The sequence below is a fragment of the Zea mays genome, chromosome 9, assembly GCF_902167145.1.
Source record: "Zea mays cultivar B73 chromosome 9, Zm-B73-REFERENCE-NAM-5.0, whole genome shotgun sequence".
Taxonomy (NCBI): domain Eukaryota; kingdom Viridiplantae; phylum Streptophyta; class Magnoliopsida; order Poales; family Poaceae; genus Zea; species Zea mays.
In genome coordinates, this window is record NC_050104.1 from 49,081,009 (window position 1) to 49,103,282 (window position 22,274).

At 42.7% G+C, this 22,274-nt stretch overlaps 1 protein-coding gene across 2 annotated transcripts in view; it reads left to right on the plus strand.

The window, feature by feature from the left end:
* Positions 1 to 16,745, plus strand: part of LOC101027252 (pyrophosphate--fructose 6-phosphate 1-phosphotransferase subunit alpha) — a 39,406-nt gene extending 22,661 nt beyond the window's left edge. The window contains exons 3-18 of one of the 2 annotated variants that reach the window (XM_020544100.2): positions 6,049 to 6,161; positions 6,839 to 7,027; positions 7,118 to 7,185; positions 7,284 to 7,367; positions 7,648 to 7,701; positions 8,170 to 8,250; positions 8,339 to 8,432; positions 8,527 to 8,600; positions 8,679 to 8,789; positions 8,872 to 8,916; positions 9,010 to 9,066; positions 15,407 to 15,511; positions 15,722 to 15,838; positions 15,934 to 16,037; positions 16,176 to 16,341; positions 16,450 to 16,745. In XM_020544100.2, the coding sequence (XP_020399689.1) occupies positions 6,049 to 6,161; positions 6,839 to 7,027; positions 7,118 to 7,185; positions 7,284 to 7,367; positions 7,648 to 7,701; positions 8,170 to 8,250; positions 8,339 to 8,432; positions 8,527 to 8,600; positions 8,679 to 8,789; positions 8,872 to 8,916; positions 9,010 to 9,066; positions 15,407 to 15,511; positions 15,722 to 15,838; positions 15,934 to 16,037; positions 16,176 to 16,341; positions 16,450 to 16,578 (1,591 nt within the window). In that variant the 3' untranslated portion in view covers positions 16,579 to 16,745. The remainder of the gene's footprint in view (positions 1 to 6,048; positions 6,162 to 6,838; positions 7,028 to 7,117; positions 7,186 to 7,283; positions 7,368 to 7,647; positions 7,702 to 8,169; positions 8,251 to 8,338; positions 8,433 to 8,526; positions 8,601 to 8,678; positions 8,790 to 8,871; positions 8,917 to 9,009; positions 9,067 to 15,406; positions 15,512 to 15,721; positions 15,839 to 15,933; positions 16,038 to 16,175; positions 16,342 to 16,449) is intronic. The other variant, XM_020544101.2, reaches the window with a different exon arrangement.
* Positions 16,746 to 22,274: the final 5,529 nt, after the last annotated feature.

Genomic DNA, 22,274 nt, shown 5'->3' on the forward strand with positions numbered 1-22,274 from the left:
CGAACGCCAGCGCGCTCCATCCAAGCAGGTTGCGCACCAGGTTGAGTGCCCCCTCAGACTGGAAACGCTCGGGATGAACTAGCGAGGCCATGGCGACTACGACGGCGGAAAGCAGAAGAGCGCGAATGTAAAGGGGCGCGGAGAGCTCAGAGGCAAAAGGGCGCAGCAATTGGGAGAGAATGCGAAAGCGTAACTGCTGCACGCGGGGTGAATCCCTTTTCAAGGCAGACTCTCTCGCTCGCGCCCCGAGACGCCGTAGAAAATCTCGCCCGACGCGCACCAAAGCAACCCAGCCTATGACACGGGGGCCCGGGTCCACAAGTCATACAACTGGTGTGCTGGTCTCCGAGTGCGGAGAAGGCGAACCGCCACGCGAGGAGCGATCGCCGCCCGCGGTAGTGCGCCTCTTCATCTCCGCCGAAAACAACGACCCGGTCTATGACACGGGCGCCCAAGCCCACAAGTCATACTCCTTGGGCGTCGGTTCCTGGGTGCAGAAAGAGAAAATCGTCGCTCGCGCCAGTACTGCGCCTCCTCGGGGCCGCCGTAGAAGACAGAGAAGATGATTTTTTAAACCAATGCAGCGGTATCGAGGCGCCTCACGCGTGGCTCAGCGAAACCATCAGGCATGGGGGCCACGGGTCAGTCAGCCATGGGGTCAGTCATGGCAGTTGGCGTGACCGAAGGTGGATTAGCGATGATCACGTCACCAAAAGCACGGAAGCGGCGCGCCAATTGCCAATTAAGCTTTGGCCCCACCTGCAGGATCGTATCCTCCCCTGAGGTGGGCCCAGGTGCCACTATCAGTACCCTAAAATAGGGGTACCCCTTGCTACAGTATGAAGGCGCGGTACCCACGTGGCTATCTCTAGTCGCGTGGTGAACAGCGCCCGACCCCACCACGTGGACGGCTCCGGGACCGCCACGTGGCCAGAGAAGACGATATACTCCAAGGTATCAACAGTGGGTCCGGACCCCCATGGGAAAGTGCCGGACCCCTGTATGTACAGACTGGACCTCCGGGTAAGGTCCAGGACTTCCACGGGTGCAAACTGGACCCCTAGAATGGGTTCCGGACCCCTCTGTGTGGGGTCCGGGCCACTCACGGCAGGGTCCCAGGATTCTGAGACAAAGAATACCCAAGCCTTAATCAAGGCCAAGCGGAGGTCCGGAGCCGACACGTGTCCGGACCATACTGTATACGCTCCTGCTCCCCGCTCAGGCGGAGCCCCGATGCTGCCACGTGGCATAGTGCACGTGACGTAAGCCAACGGGGAGAGCCTGACGTAAGGCCTCTGGGCCTTGCGGCCTTTGCATTTATTGCGGATAAGGCACGCCGCCTGTCCAATCCACTGGCAGGTGATGTGTCGCCTCGGCATTTAATGAGCCATGTCCATTCCACTGGCAAGCGATGTGCCGCCTCAGCATTTAATGAGCCCTGTCCACTCTGCTGGTAGGCGGCGACCAGACTATCCCGCAGGCGGCGTGCCTGTATATTCCATTGGTAGGCGGCACATCCATACTGCCACATGTACTACACTCATCATGACTCGCGCATTACCGAGGAAGCAGCACGACATATCAATACTATATGGACTACGGACATTATGGCGCTCGGAGATCGCCCAGGCGTTACATGCATCGGTTCTTCCTTCCATTTTGCCCCTAGGCCCATATGTCGGGGCTCAGTATCCTTGTATGTGCCTCCCTTGAGCTATAAAAGGGAAGACACACAACGTTACAAGGCACATGCTCTCACATTCACTTAGACTCGGACTCTCACACACTCAGGCTCTCAAGCTCACAGATTCAATACAACACACAGTGGAGTAGGGTATTACGCTCCGGCGGCCTGAACCACTCTAAAACCCTTGTGTGTTCTTGTGTTCACTCGTGTTCGTTGATCATCTAGCAGACAGGCAAAATGCTTAGGCCCCTCCTCATCTTAGGATTTAGGGCGGGTGCATTCCGCCACCCGGCCGGAGAATTTCCTCTCCGACACAATTCTAGTGACCTTGATCTTGACATGAATGCCTTTGTAAGATGAGTATTTAAAACTTGTTTTCTAGCTTGACATGCACTACAAAGCTATCCTTTTGAAACACAACATCTTTCAAACCTCTAACCATATATTTCTTTAGAATCTTCTTGAGTGTACTAATTCCAACATGAGCAAGCCTCCGATGCCCTAACAATCCAAGTGATGTTTTGGTAAAGAGGCAAGTCTTAAAATTTGCATCTTCTGAGACAAATCCACAAATATAAGTTGCTATATCTAAATCCTTTGAATATGGCTGATTCATCATACATTTTAGATACAACAACTTCTGATGAAGTGAATAAGCATTGAAGGCCAAGATCACACAGCGAACCGACTGATAGCAAGTTGAAACTTAAAGGAGCAACCAAGAGAACATTTGATATTGAAAAATCATTTGATATTGCCACCTTGCCAAGCGCTTGGACTTTGCCTTTTGAATTATCACTAAATGTAATCTTGTCTTGATCATCCACATCTTCATCAAGTGAGGTGAACATTCATGGGTTACTAGTCATATGTTGAGTGCAACCACAATCAATTACCCAATGTCTCGCATCGGTCTTGTAGTTCACCTACATGTCAAAGGGGATCAAGCTTGAATCTTAGGCACCCTATCTTGCAGGGGGTCATGACTTTATCAACCAAGGACTTTGCAACCCAAATATATTTAGGCCTACTCTTGTTACGTGGACCTAGAAATGTGACTTTGACCTTCCCACTTGTAACTTTTCTAAGTATGTAGTGAGCATTGAATGTGAAAGGTCTTGAGTGCTTGGACAAGGGAGTTGGTGCTATGGCGTTGCAGTTGTGAGCAAAGTGTCCTTTTCAACACTCATAACACTTGATAGGCTTAGGATCTTGGTTAGGCTTGTTTTGATTCATTGCTTTCTTTTGCACAAGAGACTTATATCCAATACTATTCTTGTCATTTTTCATAATTGTGTTCATGAGAAGCTTATTTTGGAGATATTGGCCTTTATTGAATTTTTGCAAGCTTATGGCAAGGTGATTTTTCTCTACCTTGACTTTTGCACAAGGTCATTTTTCTCTAAGCCTCTCATTGTCATGAATCAACTCACTATCAACATCTTTGCTTTCTATGAAAATGTTTCCTTTGGTGGTTGCATCCCTCAAGTATTTCTTTAATTTCTTATTTTCAAGAGACACGACCTCAAAATTTTTTCAAGAAACTCTTCATGATGGCTAGATTCATCAACTATGCTTAAATCATCATAAGAGGTTGCTACATCAAGCTTAATAACAGGGTTAATAGCCTCATGTGTGTCAATAGATAAAAGCTCATAGGCAACAAGAAGATTATCATGATGAACTTTATTTTTTGTGTAATCCTCTTTTATCTTGACAAGCCTATCATATAGCTCCCTACTTGTTTCATTCAACTTTTCATATTTTTCTTTTGCATCTTTAAGGGAGGTCCTAAGCTCATTGCTAATGGATGACATAGTTTTATTTTCTTCCTTCATTTCATCACTAGCTTTGACAATTATGTCATATTTAGCAATCAAGGACTTATTTTCATCTTTAAGCTTGTCACATTTTGCCTTAGATTTTCTAATGACTTGAGTATATTCCTTAAGCAATTCGGCTAGCTCATCATAGGTAGGGGAAGCATACTCGTAATCACTATCACTACCACAATCAACATCACTAGGATCATCATTTTGTACCTTCCGTTCACCTTTAGCCATAAGGTATAGGTGTGTAGGGGATGATGGTGATGGTGGTGGTGATGAGAAATCAACGGCGATGGCGGCGAACTTTTCATCATATTCTTCGCTTGAGGAAGAGTCGCTTGTAGATTTAATATCAGTGAGCCAATCACCAACAATGTACACTTTCCCACCTCTTCCCTTGTGGAACCTCTTTTGTTTGCCATCCTTTTTGTTGAAAATTTTCTTTTCCTTCTTCTCATCTTCACTTTCATCATTTTCTTGCCCTTGAATTTGTTTTTCTTGGGCCTGGTGCATTGATGAGAAAGATGGCCAAGCTCTCCACAATTGTAGCAATTCATTTCCGAGATTGGTTTTCTCTTGCTACTAGGGGAAAAACTTTTCTTTCTTGAATCAAATGTGATGCCTTCTCGATTTAGCTTCTTCAACAATCTTGTTGTTTTCTTCACCATCAAGGCAATATTGACATCACCAAGGTCATCATCACTTGAAATATCTTCTTCTACTAGAACTTTCGTTTTGCCCTTCTTCTCTTGATTTGCTTTGAGAGCCAAATCTTTCTTCTTGGAAGAAGAGCCATCTTTGTCATTGAAGTGCATGTACATTTCATGAGCATTGATCTTTCCCAATATTTGAGATGGCGTGGCAGTAGAAAGATCCATTTGGTGAAGCACGGTGACAATGTGGCTGTAATTCTAGGTGGGCAACACACTGAGAATCTTTCTCACAACATCTGGTAGAGAGATTTGTGTGAATCCCAAGCCGTTTACTTCGACTACAAGAATTTTGAGCCATGGGTGCATATCATTTGCATTTTCATTTTGAAGCATTTCAAAAGAATTTATCTTTCTCATGGCAATATGATATCTCTCCTCATGCTCACTCTTAGTTCCTTCATGTAATACACAAATGTCCAACCATAAAACATGAGCATTTTTTATGATTTCTCACTCTATTGAAGATATCCTTGCAAAGGCCCCTAAAAAGAGTGTTTTTGGCCTTCGCATTCCGTTTCTCATAATTAACTTCACCGAAGAGATTTGTGGGATCTCTAGGTTGGGGGAACCTTTGGGTAGCGGCGCGATAGACTCCAATATCTATGGCCTCTAAGTAAGCTTCCATACAAATTTTCCAATATGAAAAATCGTCACCATCAAATATGGGACAAGGTTCATCCCCATCGGACATCATTACTCTAGCGGTAAAGCTAAACTAGGAGCAACACGACTTTAATACCAATTGAAAGGATCATAATGCCCAAGAGGTGGGTGCATTGATCTTCTCTAAATTTTCTTGCAAAAGATTAAACCCTAAACGAGAGCCTAACTTCACCCAACGACTTAGATAGATCACAAAATCTAGGAAACTCTAAGCAAACCATAAGTCGTCATGGGGTGTGTGCTCAAAAGTAAATGCGAAAACTAGAGAAAGGGCTAGAAAACTCCTCTAATTTTTCCCGAGGTATCGGAGAGTCGACACTCTCCACTAGTCCTCATTGGAGCACTCGCGCAAGGATATCGTTCCCCCTTAGTCCTTGCTCCAGAGCAGCTACAACCTGTTCTAACTCAGGTTTTTCTAAATCGATTTCGATTCCAATTCTTTTGTGGGCTATTGAGTGACACCTAGCACTAGTTTTGAGTGAGTACATGCACCGACACTACACTAGACATCTCTTGGTCAAACTACACATCCACAACCCCTCTTTATAGTACAACCAAAGTTAAAATAAAAGTCCTAACTGTATAGTAAGTGTCCCACAGCTCCTTCGATACTTAGGATAGATAGACCATCATCTTTTGATTTGCCTTTTCAGGCGTCATTTCAAGTTTCATCTAAGGGATTGTTTTCACCTTTTGGAAGCGCAATTCCATGCATTGTGCCCGAACTTACCACATACTCTGTAAAACACATGTTAGTCACAATATTCTTACGTTGCATTAATCACTAAAATTAACTAGAGGCCTAGATGCTTTCAAATGCACAAATGCAAAAGTCCTAGACCTACGCCTTCTCTTTCTGTCTCTTATTTTCTTCGCTACTCTTGGTAGAGTGGTGTCGCATCCCGAGAGCAGGAAGATATCAACCTTGTGTCCCCATGAGTTTTCTAGGAAATTGCCATATCCACGTATCCATATCCTTTCGATATTGATACGCTTATCTATATCCTTTCTGCTTAAGTTGCCTGAGTTCACAACACGTGTTTTATTTGTGGCTGCAAGTCATTGATTTATTACAAGATTCATGTAATCTTGTTGATTGAGGTATCTCTTTGTAATGTTTTTTCTTCTATGCATTTAATTTGTGCATGGGATGCAGGATTGGCGTTGTCTTCAGTGGGAGGCAATCCCCCGGAGGGCACAATGTTATATGGGGCCTCTATGATGTTGTAAAGGCTCACAACTCCAACAGCAAAATTATTGGTTTTCTTGGTAAGGAGAAAAATATAATTTAATCAAGATAATAGATTGGCAACTTTTGTCACTTGCATCTTTTGTTGTTCGAGCAAGTTATCTGGTTATAAGGATGATGTATTCTGCTTTTGTATGATACATTAACTGTTGGAAGTTAATAATTGTATCACAACACTTTTATCAACCAAATCATAAAAAAATCTCAATTTGATGACATGTAAAACTTTAAAATCTTTTCCGAGTTCGCCACACAGTAGACTGTAGTAGGTTTTCAGGAGTATTAATAATACCTAATACACTGCTATTACAATATGCTCCATATGTTCCAAAATAAGTGTTGCTATGGTATCTGTGTCATTCAAACTTTTTTAAGTTTGACTAGATTTTTAAAAAATATTAGTAACATAGGTGTCTCCAAATATGTTTATCATAGATTCAATGATTTAATAAATGATCTAATTACATACTATGAATATTAATATTTTTATATATTTGGTCAAAGTAAAAAAATGTTTGACTCCTAAAAAGTGAGAACAACACTTGTTTTAGTACGAAGGAAGTATATAAGAAATAGATATGTGCATTTAGTCTTACTGGGTGCAATTGACAATTTGCATGCACGGTTGATGGTGAACATAGAATGGATCCTTTATGTGCTCCATCTATGACTTATTTCTGTTTATATGTTGATCCAGGAGGAACCGATGGATTATTTGCACAGAAAACTATTGAAATCACTGATGAAGCTCTTCCATCCTATAAAAATCAAGGTGGTTATGACATGCTTGGTCGTACAAGGGATCAGATCAGAACAACTGAGCAGGTAAAGGCAACAATAGGTACATGTCAAGCATTGAAGTTGGACGCTCTTGTTATAATTGGAGGTATTGTTTCTTATGTTTGTTTGCTGAGTTTTATCTATGATTTAAATCAGATACAAGCTCATAACGTCTTTCTTTGCTCTTTAATTGAAGGTGTCACATCCAACACGGATGCTGCTCAGCTTGCTGAGACATTTGCTCAGTTGAAATGTCCAACAAAGGTTGGATGATATTTGCTTTGGATTTTTTAGTTCTTGATTATTTCGAACAGAAGCCTGTATTTTTCATATGTACACAATCTAACAATACTATTGAGCAGGTAGTTGGTGTTCCTGTAACTCTAAATGGAGATCTCAAGAACCAATTTGTTGAAACAACAGTTGGTTTTGATACCATATGCAAGGTAAAGAATTTCATAAATCAAACTATGGAGTTGCATCCTTCATCTTGCATGTATGTTGTAGATCATTTTTCATTACATTTTCTTAGTAATTCCCTAGTACTTCTTGGTCACCTTTGGACACCACAACTCCACAAGTGTTCTTACCAAGGTAGATAATGAGTAATTTTGTTGTAGTTTAGCATAGAGAGAATTTAGTGCTACATCTGTGTTGAATCTCTTAGAGTATTTATTGTAGTAAGTTTGAGTTGTGATGGTTCTATAACTTCTACCTTTCTATCAGGTGAACTCGCAGTTAATAAGCAATGCATGCATAGATGCCCTTTCTGCTGAAAAGGTAAGATGCACCAGATATCCTAATATACATTTGATTATTGGGAACGCTTTATTGGTTCTATGGGAAGAAAAGAGTGCGATATTTCAATATAGATATTCTATTACAAAACAAAAACTTATTTATGCTCTTGAGAAGAAATAGGACAACCAACCTTTTCAATTTGACCTGTGATTGGAAGATGCCATCACTGGATGGTTGTTCTAACACTGCAGCATTTACTCTAATTGAGGAGTCACTTTCTGGGATCTATCAACTAAACTAGCTTATGGAACTTAAACCATTCTGTCAGATCTTTAAATATCATAACTTAGAATCAGTGTACACAATTTATTTTTTGTTTCTACTTTTTCATATACCACATACTGACATCCCTACATAAAATTTGTGATTTTCTGATACAAATAAAATGTGCGCCCATTATTTGTATTTCTTAGCCACCATAAATCTCATTTTGTTTCTTTTTCTCAGTATTACTACTTTATTCGGATGATGGGACGGAAAGCATCTCATGTAGCATTGGAATGTGCTCTTCAGTCACATCCAAATATGGTCAGGAATCCTGCTATCCCGTTGTGTATATGCCCGGTTGATTTACATACAAAATTATCTGGATTCATATCAACTCAACTATGTTCAGGTTATCCTAGGCGAGGAGGTTTCTGTGTCAAAACTTACAATATTTGATATTACAAAGCAGATATGTGATGCTGTGCAGGCAAGAGCTGAAAAAGGTAGGAACTACTAAGTGATCCGTAACAGAGTCTCTGTAGTCATTAACTCATTATTAGGTGCAATTATTCCTGATGATGGTATTTTCTTGGGCAGACAAATATCATGGAGTTGTACTTATTCCTGAGGGCCTTGTTGAGAGTATTCCTGAACTGTATGCTTTGCTCCAGGTTTGTTTCACCATCTTAATGATAAGTACTTGTTTTATGTGCATTAAAATCATTTCTGAGGTGAGCTAATACTTTCAGGAAATTCATGGACTGCATAATAAAGGTGTTTCTGTTGAGAACATCTCTTCTCATCTTTCACCTTGGGCATCTGCACTATTTGAATTTTTGCCTCCATTTATTAGAAAGCAGGTACATTTTTTTGGCACTTATTTTCATCCTGTAATTTAGCTAAGTTATTGTTGCTTCAATAATGGTCGTTTACGTGACGCAGCTGCTTCTCCATCCTGGATCTGACGATTCAGCTCAACTGTCCCAGGTACTGTGGCATTCCATTCAAATTTTAATGACGTTCACTAACAGCTCATTGCCCATTCTTTTGTACAAAAACTTCATCTGTCTATCTTTGCAGATTGAAATTGAGAAGCTTCTAGCACAATTGGTTGAGACCGAAATGGACAAACGCCTAGTAAGCCATTTGCAGACTTTCACACAACTATTCCTCAACTTCGTTTATAAAATAAGCACTAAATTTGCTTACACATTGTTGTCCCTTCTCTTGTTGAATAATTAGACAAATTCCATTCTAAATTCCGAATATAAATCATGACCAAATCAGAAGAACTGAAATAACAAGCCAAATCAGATGATGCGTACTGATTAGACTTACTGATCGATGGCACGCGCCGGAATCAGCAGGGTCGACGATGTCGAAGTAGCGAAATCAGCAGGGTCGACGAGGTCAGCAGATCACGAGCAGTCGCGTGAAGACGCTTCCCAAAAACCTTATTCGCCCTCTCCCGGTGCAGGATCTAGAAGACGAAGGGTTCCGGAGACCTGCTCTCCTGATCGCAGATGCACCTCTGCGGTCGGGACGAAGGGAACTAAAAGGCGGCTCAGCTATGAAGAGAGGCGAAAGCGAACTGGGATCTGGGATGATTTGGAGGCTGGCTGCCGGGCTCCTTTTATAGGGCCAAGTCCGCGACCCCCTGTGCTTATCCGCCCACGAAAATCTCGCAATCAGTTGAGATTTTATAGCGATCGGTTAGGATAAGCGTAACAGCCAAGAAACCAAAAAATCAAACGGCAAAAGGTAGCCGCGCCCCCGCAAGGCGAGGGGCCGGATTTCGGCGGACCATTCACGCGCATGTCGTGCGCCCGCGCCCTTCGCCCCGGCCCGGCCAGGCCAGGCCAGGCCAGGCGAGGCGAGGCGAGCGAGCGCGCGCGCGTGTGGCTCTCCACACTCTCTCCTCTCATCCATGACTTGGTGAGTGAGTGTGGCTTCCATATTTAAGCTAGCTCTACTCCACAAGAGCTAGCAATATGGTGCTATTGGTTCCACCTATCCCTTTGTCATCCACTTATATGGGCTTTTGAGATTTTCCTGGAATTATTAGAAATTCTTAATTGGGCCAAGCCCATAAATCCTAACAATCCCCCACCAGATCTCAAATGCCCATCTGCAGTTTTCGCCACTGTTCACTACTGTTTAATATACTAGTTTTTCAGCAGAGACTGTTAAGTTGAACTTCCGCCTAGAACTCCAAGTTACACCAACCCACAACTTGGACAATGGACTATGCCTTGAATTGCAAGTTTTGCGTGAATGGGTTTCACTTGAAGTCATGACCAGTACTTGGCTACCAGTAGTCCCCTTCTCGGGTGGAGCATATACGTCGTACTCCAAGGTCTCTTCATGAGTTTACTAGAGATCACCCAAATCTCATAGACTGCGACGTTAGACAGTCTAACTCATATAGGTGTGTTCTTTCAAAGAATGTTCTGCAGGACAACATCTTCGCTAATACAAGCCAACAGAACACATTAAGGCACAAAGCCAACCTGCCTTACAGCATTTGAGAGTATTGCATCTTTACTTAGAGAGGGTCAAAAGTTACTCTCCTCAGTTCACCAATGGCTTGTTCTTCCCAGGACCTAATTCACGGGATCTCCGATCACATAGACTGGGTTTCCACCATGGCAACTTTATTCGGGTCTCATACCCATCTCTCTCGATGCGATTTCTATCACATTACGTGGTAGTCCCTTGGTAAAAGGATCTGCCAGATTTTTATCTGTTGAAATATAAGTCACACTTATAACTCCGGAGTTTCTCAACTTTCTGACATACTTCAATCGTCTTTTGACATGTCTTGATGACTTTCCATTATCCTTAGAACTCGTCACTTTAGCAATCACTGTCTGATTGTCACAGTTCATAAGGATAGCTGGTATTGGTTTCTCAACCACCGGCAAGTCCATCAAGAGTTCACGCAACCATTCTGCCTCAACGGTTGCTGTGTCAAGTGCAGCTAGCTCGGCTTCCATGGTTGACCTCGTCAAAATGGTCTGCTTGCATGACCTCCATGATACCGCACCTCCACCAATAGTAAAGACATAACCACTGGTGGCATAAAGCTCGTCTGCATCAGATATCCAGTTCGAATCACTATATCCTTCAAGTACTGCATGCTGACCAGAATAGTGAATTCCATAACTCATTGTACCTTGCAGGTAGCGCATAACCCGCTCAAGTGCATGCCAATGATCAGTCCCGGGGTTTGACATGAACCTACTCAATTTGCTCACAGCAAACGAGATATCGGGCCTTGTTGCACCAGCAAGATACATGAGTGAACCGACAATCTGAGAGTATCTCAATTGGTCTAAACCAATTCTCTTGTTCTTTCGCAGTGTCACACTGGGATCATAAGGTGTTGGAGAAGGTTTGCACTCAGAGAAGCCAAATCGCTTCAAAACCTTTTCAACATAGTGAGATTGCGAGAGAGTAATCCCACCATCTGCCTTAATCAGCTTGATGTTTAGAATCACATCAGCTTCTTCCAGATCTTTCATATCAAAACTCTTTGATAGAAAAGACTTGACTTCATTGATCACATCAATGTTTGTGCCAAATATCAATATATCATCAACATATAAGCACAATATAACTCCTTCGCCCCCACCACAGCGATAATATACACACCTGTCTGCCTCATTAATGGCAAAGCCTGCAGACGTTAGAGTAGTGTCAAACTTCTCATGCCACTGTTTTGGTGCTTGCTTCAGACCATACAAAGATTTCAATAACTTGCACACCTTGCTTTCTTGACCCTTTACTACAAATCCATCAGGCTGTTCCATATAGATTTCCTCGTCCAGCTCTCCATTAAGAAAAGCTGTCTTTACATCCATCTGATGAACAAGGAGACCATACGAGGCAGCCAAAGAAAGTAGTACTCGAATAGTGGTCATTCTAGCAACAGGTGAGTAAGTATCAAAGAAGTCTTCTCCTTCTTTCTGAGTATAGCCTTTAGCCACAAGCCTAGCCTTGTACTTTTCAATTGTACCATCAGGCTTGAGCTTCTTTTTAAACACCCACTTACAACCCACGGGTTTGCATCCATAGGGTCGATCAGTGACTTCCCACGTACCATTTGAAAGAATAGAGTCCATCTCATTATGAACTGCTTCTTTCCAATCATCTGCATCTGGAGATGCAAATGCTTCTGCAATGGTAGTAGGAGTATCGTCCACAAGGTACACAATGAAATCATTACCAAAGGATTTTTCAACCCTTTGTCTCTTGCTCCTTTTAGGAGCATCATTGTCATCCTCCTCTAGGACAATTTCATGTGGCTGTTCAAAACTCTCAATAGGTGTATTATGTTCAGGAATTATCTCAGAAGAGTATCTAGAATTGCTATGAATGTCTTTCATTGGAAATATATGCTCAAAGAAAGTAGCATCACGTGATTCCATAATAGTATCAACATACACATCAGGAACTTCAGATTTAACTACTAAAAATCTATAAGCTATGCTACACGAAGCATATCCAAGAAAGACACAATCCACTGTCCTTGGACCAAGCTTGCGCTTTTTATTAATTGGTACATTGACTTTCGCCATGCACCCCCAAGTGCGCAAGTATGAAAGTGATGGTTTTCTCCCAACCCACTTCTCATAAGGGGTTTTCTCTTCTTTGCCCATAGGAATTCTATTCAGAACATGACATGAAGTCAGGACTGCCTCCCCCCACCATGCCTTAGATAAACCACAAGTGTCTAACATGGCATTCACCAGGTCAGTCAACGTACGGTTTTTCCTTTCAGCAATCCCGTTTGACTCGGGTGAATAGGGAGGAGTCCTCTCATGAATAATGCCATGTTCTGCACAGAAATCATCAAAGACTTTGGGAAAGAACTCGCCACCACGATCTGATCTAAGACGTTTGATCTTTCTCTCTAGTTGGTTTTCAACCTCAGCCTTATAGATTTTAAAGTAGTCTAAAGCCTCATCTTTAGTTTTAAGCAAGTATACATAGCAAAATCTAGACGCATCATCAATCAATGTCATGAAGTATCTCTTACCACCTTTTGTCAACACACCATTCATCTCACAAAGATCAGAATGTATGAGTTCTAGTGGTGCCAGGTGTCTCTCCTCAGCAGCCTTATGAGGCTTTCGAGGTTGCTTCGACTGCACACAACTATGGCACTTAGAACCTTTGACTATGGTGATATTCGGAATTAAACTCATGGTTGCAAGCCGAGACATAGAGCCAAAATTAATATGACACAAACGAGAATGCCAAATACTCGCAAGATCATCAACATTAGCACAAATATGGTTCACAGACTTATTATTAAAATCTAACAAAGAAAAGCGGAACAAGCCTCCGCAATCATAGCCTTTACCAATAAATTGTCCAGACTTGGACACAACTAATTTATTGGACTCCAAAACTACCTTGAACCCATCTCTACATAGAAGGGTTCCGCTAACGAGATTCTTGTGTATAGAAGGGACATGATGCACGTTCTTCAGCTGCACGATCTTTCCCGAAGTAAACTTCAGATCCACCGTGCCAGTGCCATGAACAGAAGCATGTGACCCATTCCCCATTAGCACGGAAGAATCCCGGGCGCCCTGATAAGAAGAGAACAAGTTAATGTCAGAACACACATGAACATTAGCACCAGTATCAAGCCACCAACTAGGTGATTGAAATACTGAGAAGATGAAAGGTAGATTACCATACCCTTTGTCTTCCTCATTGCTAGCGACCACTGTGTTGACATTGCCCTTTTTGCCACGGCGATCCGCTCGATCAGGACAATCCTTGGCAAAATGACCCGCCTCGCCACATGCGAAACATGTCAATTCAGCCTTGTTCTTCTTCTTCTTGAAGTTGGTAGTTTTGTTGGGCTTGTTAGATTTTGGCTTTCCTTTGCCCTTGTTGTGGTTCTTCTGAACCATGTTGGCGCTGGAGTGGCCCTCGCCTCCTTTAGATCCCGTGTCCTTAGCCCGAGCTTTCTCCTCAACATCCAGAGACGCTATCAGATTTTCGACTGATATCTCCTGTCTCTTATGTTTTCAGAGCTGTGGCGAAGTTCCTCCATGTAGAAGGCAACTTTGCAATAATGCACCCGGCCACAAATCGGTCAGGAAGGACTATCTTAAGGTGGTCGAGCTCCTTGGCTATACAATGTATTTCATGAGCTTGCTCTACAATAGAGCGATTATCAACCATCTTATAATCATGAAAGCTCTCCATGATATACAGGTCACTGCCAGCATCTGATGCACCATACTTAGTAGTAAGTGCATCCCACAACTGTTTCCCGTCTGTATACTGCATATTCGCATCAACCAGACGGTCAACAAGGGCGCTAAGAACGGCTCCCGTGAACATAGTATTGGCATGGTCGTACTCTTTCTCCTGTTCAGGAGTCAGTGGACCCTCAGGTCTGCCTTTACTAACATGGAAGACATTCATAGCAGTAAGCCAGAGCGTGGCCTTGACTTGCCATCTCTTAAAGTGCATACCATTGAACTTTTCTGGCTTGAGCGCATCGGCAAAAGCAGCCATAGAAAAACTAGGAAATTGTCTACAATAAGGTTTTTGGATTGTTGAATAATTAGACAAATTCCATTCTAAATTCCGAATATAAATCATGACCAAATCAGAAGAACTGAAATAACAAGCCAAATCAGATGATGCGTACTGATTAGACTTACTGATCGATGGCACGCGCCGGAATCAGCAGGGTCGACGATGTCGAAGTAGCGAAATCAGCAGGGTCGACGAGGTCAGCAGATCACGAGCAGTCGCGTGAAGACGCTTCCCAAAAACCTTATTCGCCCTCTCCCGGTGCAGGATCTAGAAGACGAAGGGTTCCGGAGACCTGCTCTCCTGATCGCAGATGCACCTCTGCGGTCGGGACGAAGGGAACTAAAAGGCGGCTCAGCTATGAAGAGAGGCGAAAGCGAACTGGGATCTGGGATGATTTGGAGGCTGGCTGCCGGGCTCCTTTTATAGGGCCAAGTCCGCGACCCCCTGTGCTTATCCGCCCACGAAAATCTCGCAATCAGTTGAGATTTTATAGCGATCGGTTAGGATAAGCGTAACAGCCAAGAAACCAAAAAATCAAACGGCAAAAGGTAGCCGCGCCCCCGCAAGGCGAGGGGCCGGATTTCGGCGGACCATTCACGCGCATGTCGTGCGCCCGTGCCCTTCGCCCCGCCCCGCCCCGGCCCGGCCCGGCCAGGCCAGGCCAGGCGAGGCGAGGCGAGCGAGCGCGCGCGCGCGTGTGGCTCTCCACACTCTCTCCTCTCATCCATGACTTGGTGAGTGAGTGTGGCTTCCATATTTAAGCTAGCTCTACTCCACAAGAGCTAGCAATATGGTGCTATTGGTTCCACCTATCCCTTTGTCATCCACTTATATGGGCTTTTGAGATTTTCCTGGAATTATTAGAAATTCTTAATTGGGCCAAGCCCATAAATCCTAACATCTCTTACAGAAGGAAGGCACTTATAATGGAAAGAAGTTCAATGCTATCTGCCACTTTTTTGGATACCAGGCCAGGGGTGCCCTGCCTTCTAAATTTGATTGCGATTATGGCTACGTAGGTTTGAGTTTCTCTTTCACTGTTTTTCTCAGAAAATTGCTATGCTATTAAGGGGGTGTTTGTTTGGGATTATAATCCACCTAGATTATATAATCCAACAATTTTTGAACTAACTCTTAGTTCAAAAGTTGTTAGATTATATAATCTGGATAGATTATAATCTCAAACAAACACCCCCTAAATCTCCATTGAATTGCTTTGTCTTAGGTTCTTGGACATGTATGTTATCACATCGTAGCGGCTGGTTTGAACGGCTACATGGCCACTGTGACCAACCTTAAGAGTCCAGTAAACAAATGGAAATGTGGTGCTGCTCCCATTACAGTAAGATTTTGATAATTAAAACCCTTTTATAAATGAATCGGCTTTTCCTAGTTCAAGTTAAAGTCAAAGAAGACTAAAAATTTCCTGGTTACCAGTCTATGATGACTGTGAAGAGATGGTCACGTGGTGCTGCCACCAGTCAAATCGGTAAGCCTGCTGTCCACATGGCGAGTGTTGACTTAAAAGGAAAAGCATATGAGTAAGTATGAAAATATAGCATTATATTTAGCCATCACTTCTTTCTACAGGCTTTCCTTCTACATCAGTAGAATGTTGAATGCCGAATGCTCAATTTCTCTTGTTGTTCTTCAATAGCTAAATGTTATTTGTTTTCCAGGTTGTTGAGACAAAATTCTTCTAGCTTCATGATGGAAGACATCTACCGAAACCCTGGGCCACTTCAGTTCGAAGGGTCAGGTGCTGATACAAAGCCTATTTCATTGTGCGTTGAAGATCAGGATTACATGGGAAGAATCAAGAAGTTGCAGGAGTATTTGGAGAAGGTACTTACTGACTTTGTTAATGATTTTCGCCATTACAAAAGTGATACAGTGCGTTGGTTGAACATTTGTTCCTTTGCTTCTTCTTGTGTTTGCTTGTCCACAATGAAGGTGAAAAGCATTGTGAAGCCCGGGTGCTCGCAGGATGTCCTTAAAGCAGCGGTAAGCGCCATGGCTTCTGTGACGGAGATGTTGACCATCATGTCTTCCCTTTCATTTAGTGGACAGGCGACCATCTGAAGGCCAAGCTGAAGATGTCATATGCTGTTGCGCTCTCATGTCCCGAACATATTTGTGTTTTTTTGGGAAAGAAACATACAATTTTTGTTCTCATTCTAGTATCGTCTACCTATGTCAAACTACAATATGATAGGACCCTTGCTAAATAATTGTTTCGTTTGCTGGTATTTCTCATCTTTGATGCTAGGCATGTTGAAAAGTTGATTGAGATGAGTTAAAATAAGAGCATAATTTGAACTGGTTACAATTACAACACTAAAAATGGTAAGGGTATGGGCTTGTTTGGTACAGGTTTTTTCAGAAAAGATTTGCTGAGAATCTGGATCTCCGTGGATAATCTAACTGTCATAAGAATCTAAATATTGTGCGGCTTACGTGTGGAGAAAGATGAAGGGATCCATAGAATTTCGGATCTAAAAAGCGATGGATTTCTCACATCAAGACGACTCGATGGATTCTTCATTCACGTTAATTTGAGCGATTTTCATAAAAGCGATTCTACATAAGCAGATTGAGAAGTGACGCGAAAGCGATGGATTTCTCCCATCAAGACGACTCGACGGATTCTTCATTCACGTTAATTTGAGCGATCATAAAAGCGATTCTACATAAGCAGACTGAGAAGTGACGTGTTTGGCTGACAGAATTGGATTCTGATGGCTAGAAATTGATTTTAAGATAAAACAAACACCCCCTGTATATATTGACTTCTCAATCTTTGTGTTTTTGACATTATATATTTAATGAACCTAAGATAACGGATAGCGTTGCCATACCTTTACAAAATTTAGTCCTAATTTTTGTTTGATCTCATCATAGTTATACAATATTAAGCTCGCAATTATCTTAACCTAAGAAAGGTCTCAAACAATAAGTTATACTACAAAATATACACAACCACGTGCTTGCACAAACAACATTCTGATAACCTTGTCGCCAGCTTTAAGAAATATTCTTGTAGCTCTAAGCCTCACATTGTAATCATGGATGTCAATGTTCATAGGTTCCTATTTGTTACTCTGAGTTGGCTTCTGGTGGTGGGTACAATGCAGTGTATCAGTGCAAGTATATGAATTAGATTTTCAAAACTTTGTCACACCCGGGTTTTAGGGGTCCAAAGCCCGGGCGCGAACATAATCACCAGGTGTGCTGGGACCAAGTCTCACACATATGATGAATCATGGCACAGGATCGAATGTCACAACTTTACTATATAATAGGAGTTCTATACAAAATAAATAATTACATATAAGGAGACAACGGTCCAGCAACCCAAAGTTGACTGGGAGACGACGACCTAGATCTCTCACGAACTCGTCGCAGCATCCTCCAAGCGCCTCATCCTACGGTACCTGCTCTTGACCTGTGGGGGGGTGTGAGACAGCAAGAGTGAGCTCACATACGTTCATCGCTCAACAAGTTGTGGGGAATAATGTGCATGACTCGCCAAAGGTGGGAGCTCACGTGAAGTGTAAGGCTTACCAAAGAGGATGGTTAGAGCTGAGCATTGCTTTTAAAGTTGGTCAAAATTTTATTAGCAATTACTAAGTATAAGTAAATACCAACCCAATTAAGTAGTAGAACAAAAGTAACAACCTCACCTGCGATGCAATGCATATGACAAATTGAGTTTAAGTTCCATAATTTAATCATCAAAGAGTCTTGAGCTGCTCATGACCGTGAGCTCGGCTAGTATACCAGTTTTACACTCTGCAGAGGTGGTACCCTTTACCCACAAGTCATGTTACCCATCTGCCAAGGGATCGCGACTTCCCATACACCTCTACCGAGGAGGCGAGGCAGGGTAACACTACGAGGCCTTTACAAAGTTCCACTAGCTTCAGAAAACCCGCTACAGTTTATAGGAAGCTCCAATGCAGGAATCCCTTGCAGGACCGCCATCGCAGCAAAATCCTCCCGAGGGCCTCCCTACACTGACCACTCCCCTACTGCCCTTGCCCCTTTCGGGTAAGGTAGTCCTCCACTAGCTTTCCTAATTAATCAGCCAAGGGCGTCCATAAACCCTTGTGGTGGCACGTGTTTCTCAAGTTAAGCTCTATGTTCCAATTAACATTTAATGATCTTGTCATGAACATAAATGAAATAACAACATAATTGGAACATAGATATAATGAAATATTAACCCAAAACCATATAAAGCAGTAGCAGAACTACCCAAGTGATTCAGGGGTAAACAAGGTATTCAGGATAAACAAACTAGGGTGACCTATTGGGTCCCATCAAAATTAACCTATGCAGATCATTATGATTAATTAGAACATGAGTGGGTAAAAGAAGTGATCAAGGGCACAACTTGCCTGGCACTTGAGATTCCAGATACCAACTTGCTTTTCAGATGACACGTGTCCTCGCGCTAGTCGTAGCAATACAAACAAACATGGTATAGATAAAATTAACATCACACCAAACATAAGAATACACTGCGTAAAAATAATCTACGCGAAGCTACGAGACTAACACAACTTGAACGGATCAAATCGGAGTTAAACGGAGGAGATACGAATTTCCTAAGGTTTTATGTGCTTTAAATAGGATTAAGTGTGGGATTAAATTTCTTACTGTTTTCACGACAAAACAGAGGCTCTAAGTGATAGAGAATTAAATTACAAAAATTTAGAAAGTGGAATGAAGTAATTTGGAGCAAGTATGAATTTTCTAGGAATTAACAAAGTTCTAGCAATTATTTTCCTATTAAAAATCCATTTATAAATTATTTTCTCTGGTTTTATAATGCTCTGGACTGGGCCTCATTTAAACAGGAACACAGGGGGTCTTGCGTAAAAGTCTCTAAGACACAGAGAACAGTGGAAGTAGGACGGCGGGTTCATTATAAAATACCCTAGGGTTTCTTTAGCAAAATGTACCCGCGAAGGGGTATCAGTGGTTTCTGGCCGTTGGATCTCTATCTGACGGTTGCGATTAGATTTTTTTTATAAAACCGAACTCGCAATCCAACGACAGCCGCTAGATTAAGATCTGATGGTCGTGAGGCATCCACGCCGTAACCCAATCTCGACCGCAAAGCCTGCAACCGACGGCACAGATTTAATCGAGTGAAGGGGTATGGGTCGATCTAATCTCAACCGCCCACAAGTTATCTGACGGTGACGAGGCGTCTTCCCCACCCGACGCCAGAGCGCGGCGGCGCCGCCCAGTCTGCACGGCGGAATCCCGCCGGGGCACGACGCACCGGTGCCCCCGTTGCCTGGTTTCTGCCCCAATTTGCGTAAATACGATTGAAAGGACATGGGGAAGTGATTCAATTGGTTATTTACCTTCTGTTATGCGATCACGTGTCCAATCTGCGGTGCTGGTCGCTAGCGGCTGTACGAGGGCGCTACAGCGGCAATCACCAGCACTGATGATACGCACGCGAAACGTGTATGGGTGGCGATGGCTCGAGGTTTGATGGATAGGGAACTCTCGGGATATGTCGCCGCTGGGATTTATAGCCATGGCGAGGGGCAATCGGGTCTGAGAGCAGAGAGGGGCGAGAAATTAGAGCTGGACTCCATGGCGTTGCGCGGTCGAGTTTGGCGTCCACAGACGGAGTTGATGGTGGCGGTGGGTTTATATGCTCCAGGAAGGCAGAGTCCGCGGAGGTTGCAAATCCCGACCATAGCGCGATTTGGGAGAGAATCTGTTGCGGACAACAGAGGCGAGAGGAAAACCCGGCGGAAGGTGAGGCCTCCATGGATTTGGTCGCAACAGCTCGATCCGGCCGTATCCAGTCGTCCTCCGAGCACCCCTGGCCTCCCAATCTTTTCCCAAACACCACACTAAGCTTGTCAATGGCGCGGGCTGGGATTAGTTTCGGGTGGCCTGGGTGATTCTCTCAGCCACCACGACGCTCCCCGCCGATGACATCGCAATCTCACTCTCTGTCGTCTCCTAACCTGCTGGGATGCATTCGGTGCATGGCCTAACTTATAGTTAAAGCGGAGTTCCCGGACGGACGTGCGTGCACGTCGATTTTCCAGCGCTAACTCCGGAGAAGGCGGCGAATTTGGTTACGCAGCCGCGGACCCAGTCGATACGCAGATGCTGTTGCGCGCGAGCTTAGCGATGGAGACAAAGCTAGCTCAAGGGGCCCACGTGCCAGCCAATGTGGTGAGTGATCCTGAGCTGCGGCCCACCTGCCAGCAACTCAATACAGGACGCGAGTGCGGCAAGCGCACTGAAGCGTGGCCCCAACTGTTATTGGATTCTAGGCGAGCCACTGTCGTCCTTACGACTGGGTGAGATCAAATACGTATGTGTGCATGAGATTTGCTTGATGACATAGTATGTGGAGTTCAGCTGATGTCACTTGCGGCTAGAGAATAAACGAAAGAGAAGAAAACTATGGGTCGTGCGTTTGCTTTTTTTTAAAGTAAGGTAGGCATAATTTATACTTATTTGCATTTTTCCTTCTTTTCTTAAATCTCCAAATTGTATGTCATGTATAAATTCCATTTTTTGTCACTAATGATTTTCTATTAACATTATTATTATTTTCAAATGCACAAACAAGTAAACTTTGGCATGATGCATAATTTATTCATGTGTCATTTGTTTATTATTCACTTTTAGGTGTGAGTGTTCACATATGCTAATTATAGTATGAGTCGCACAAATATGGAGACCAACTCTATTCTTAACATTTACAATTTGGGTATTACCATATTACTTTTTACATTATTTTTATATTGTCACAAAATGCACACAAAATGAAACCTCGGCATCATGCACAATTTAGTGGTATGTCCTTTATTAACTATTTTTTTTAATAAGATGTTCACATGTGATGCTAAATAGAGGTAACACATATATATAAAGGAAATAATTTCTCCTTTTAATACTTTATTATAAATTGGGTATTACAAATCCTACCCCCTTAACAGAAATCTCGTCCCCGAGATTTGTAAGAAAAGGGAAACATAAGGATTGGTTTGTAAATAGGTTCAAAATCGAGAGTCTCATATTTTTTAGAGACAATAGTGAGTGATTAGAAGAGCATAGGTATCTAGCTACTTATTATGTAGGATAAAAGATGGGTAGGTTAAGGTAAGAAATATTATGGCAAGGAAATACCCCATCTTGGGTGGTGACGCATCTAAAGATCTAGTTTGACTTTTATCCTTCCTTGGCGAGGTTGATCTTCTCTTCTCTGGTCTTGGTCTCATTGATTCGAGGTTAGTGTATATCATCGGGGTTGAGGAATATGGTTAAGATAGATATGGATGAGATAGACTACATGATGTAGGTCAAAATCTTGTTTGATGTTAGGTGGGGATAGACAAATTGGATATAACTAGATTAGACTAGTTAAGATCTACTTATTTTAGAATAGATCATAGTTGTTACACTTAGTACGAGATAAGCAAAGTAGACAGGATAGAATCTTTTAAGATGAGATGAATCTATTAAGATAAGAGAAAATCTTTTAAGATAAGATATATTTTAATTAGGATAAGTTAGGATCTTTTCACATAAGATGGATCTATGAGTGTAGGATAAAATCTTTTAAGATGAGATGGATATTGTTAGGCTAGATACTTTAATGAGGGATAACCTAGTTTATCTAGTTATTTTTATAAGCATTTTTTTCTACATGTATGTGCAGATGTAATTGTGGACATTACTCCACAACTCATCACACTCAATCAAATATCCAAATCAGACAAGTATCATAA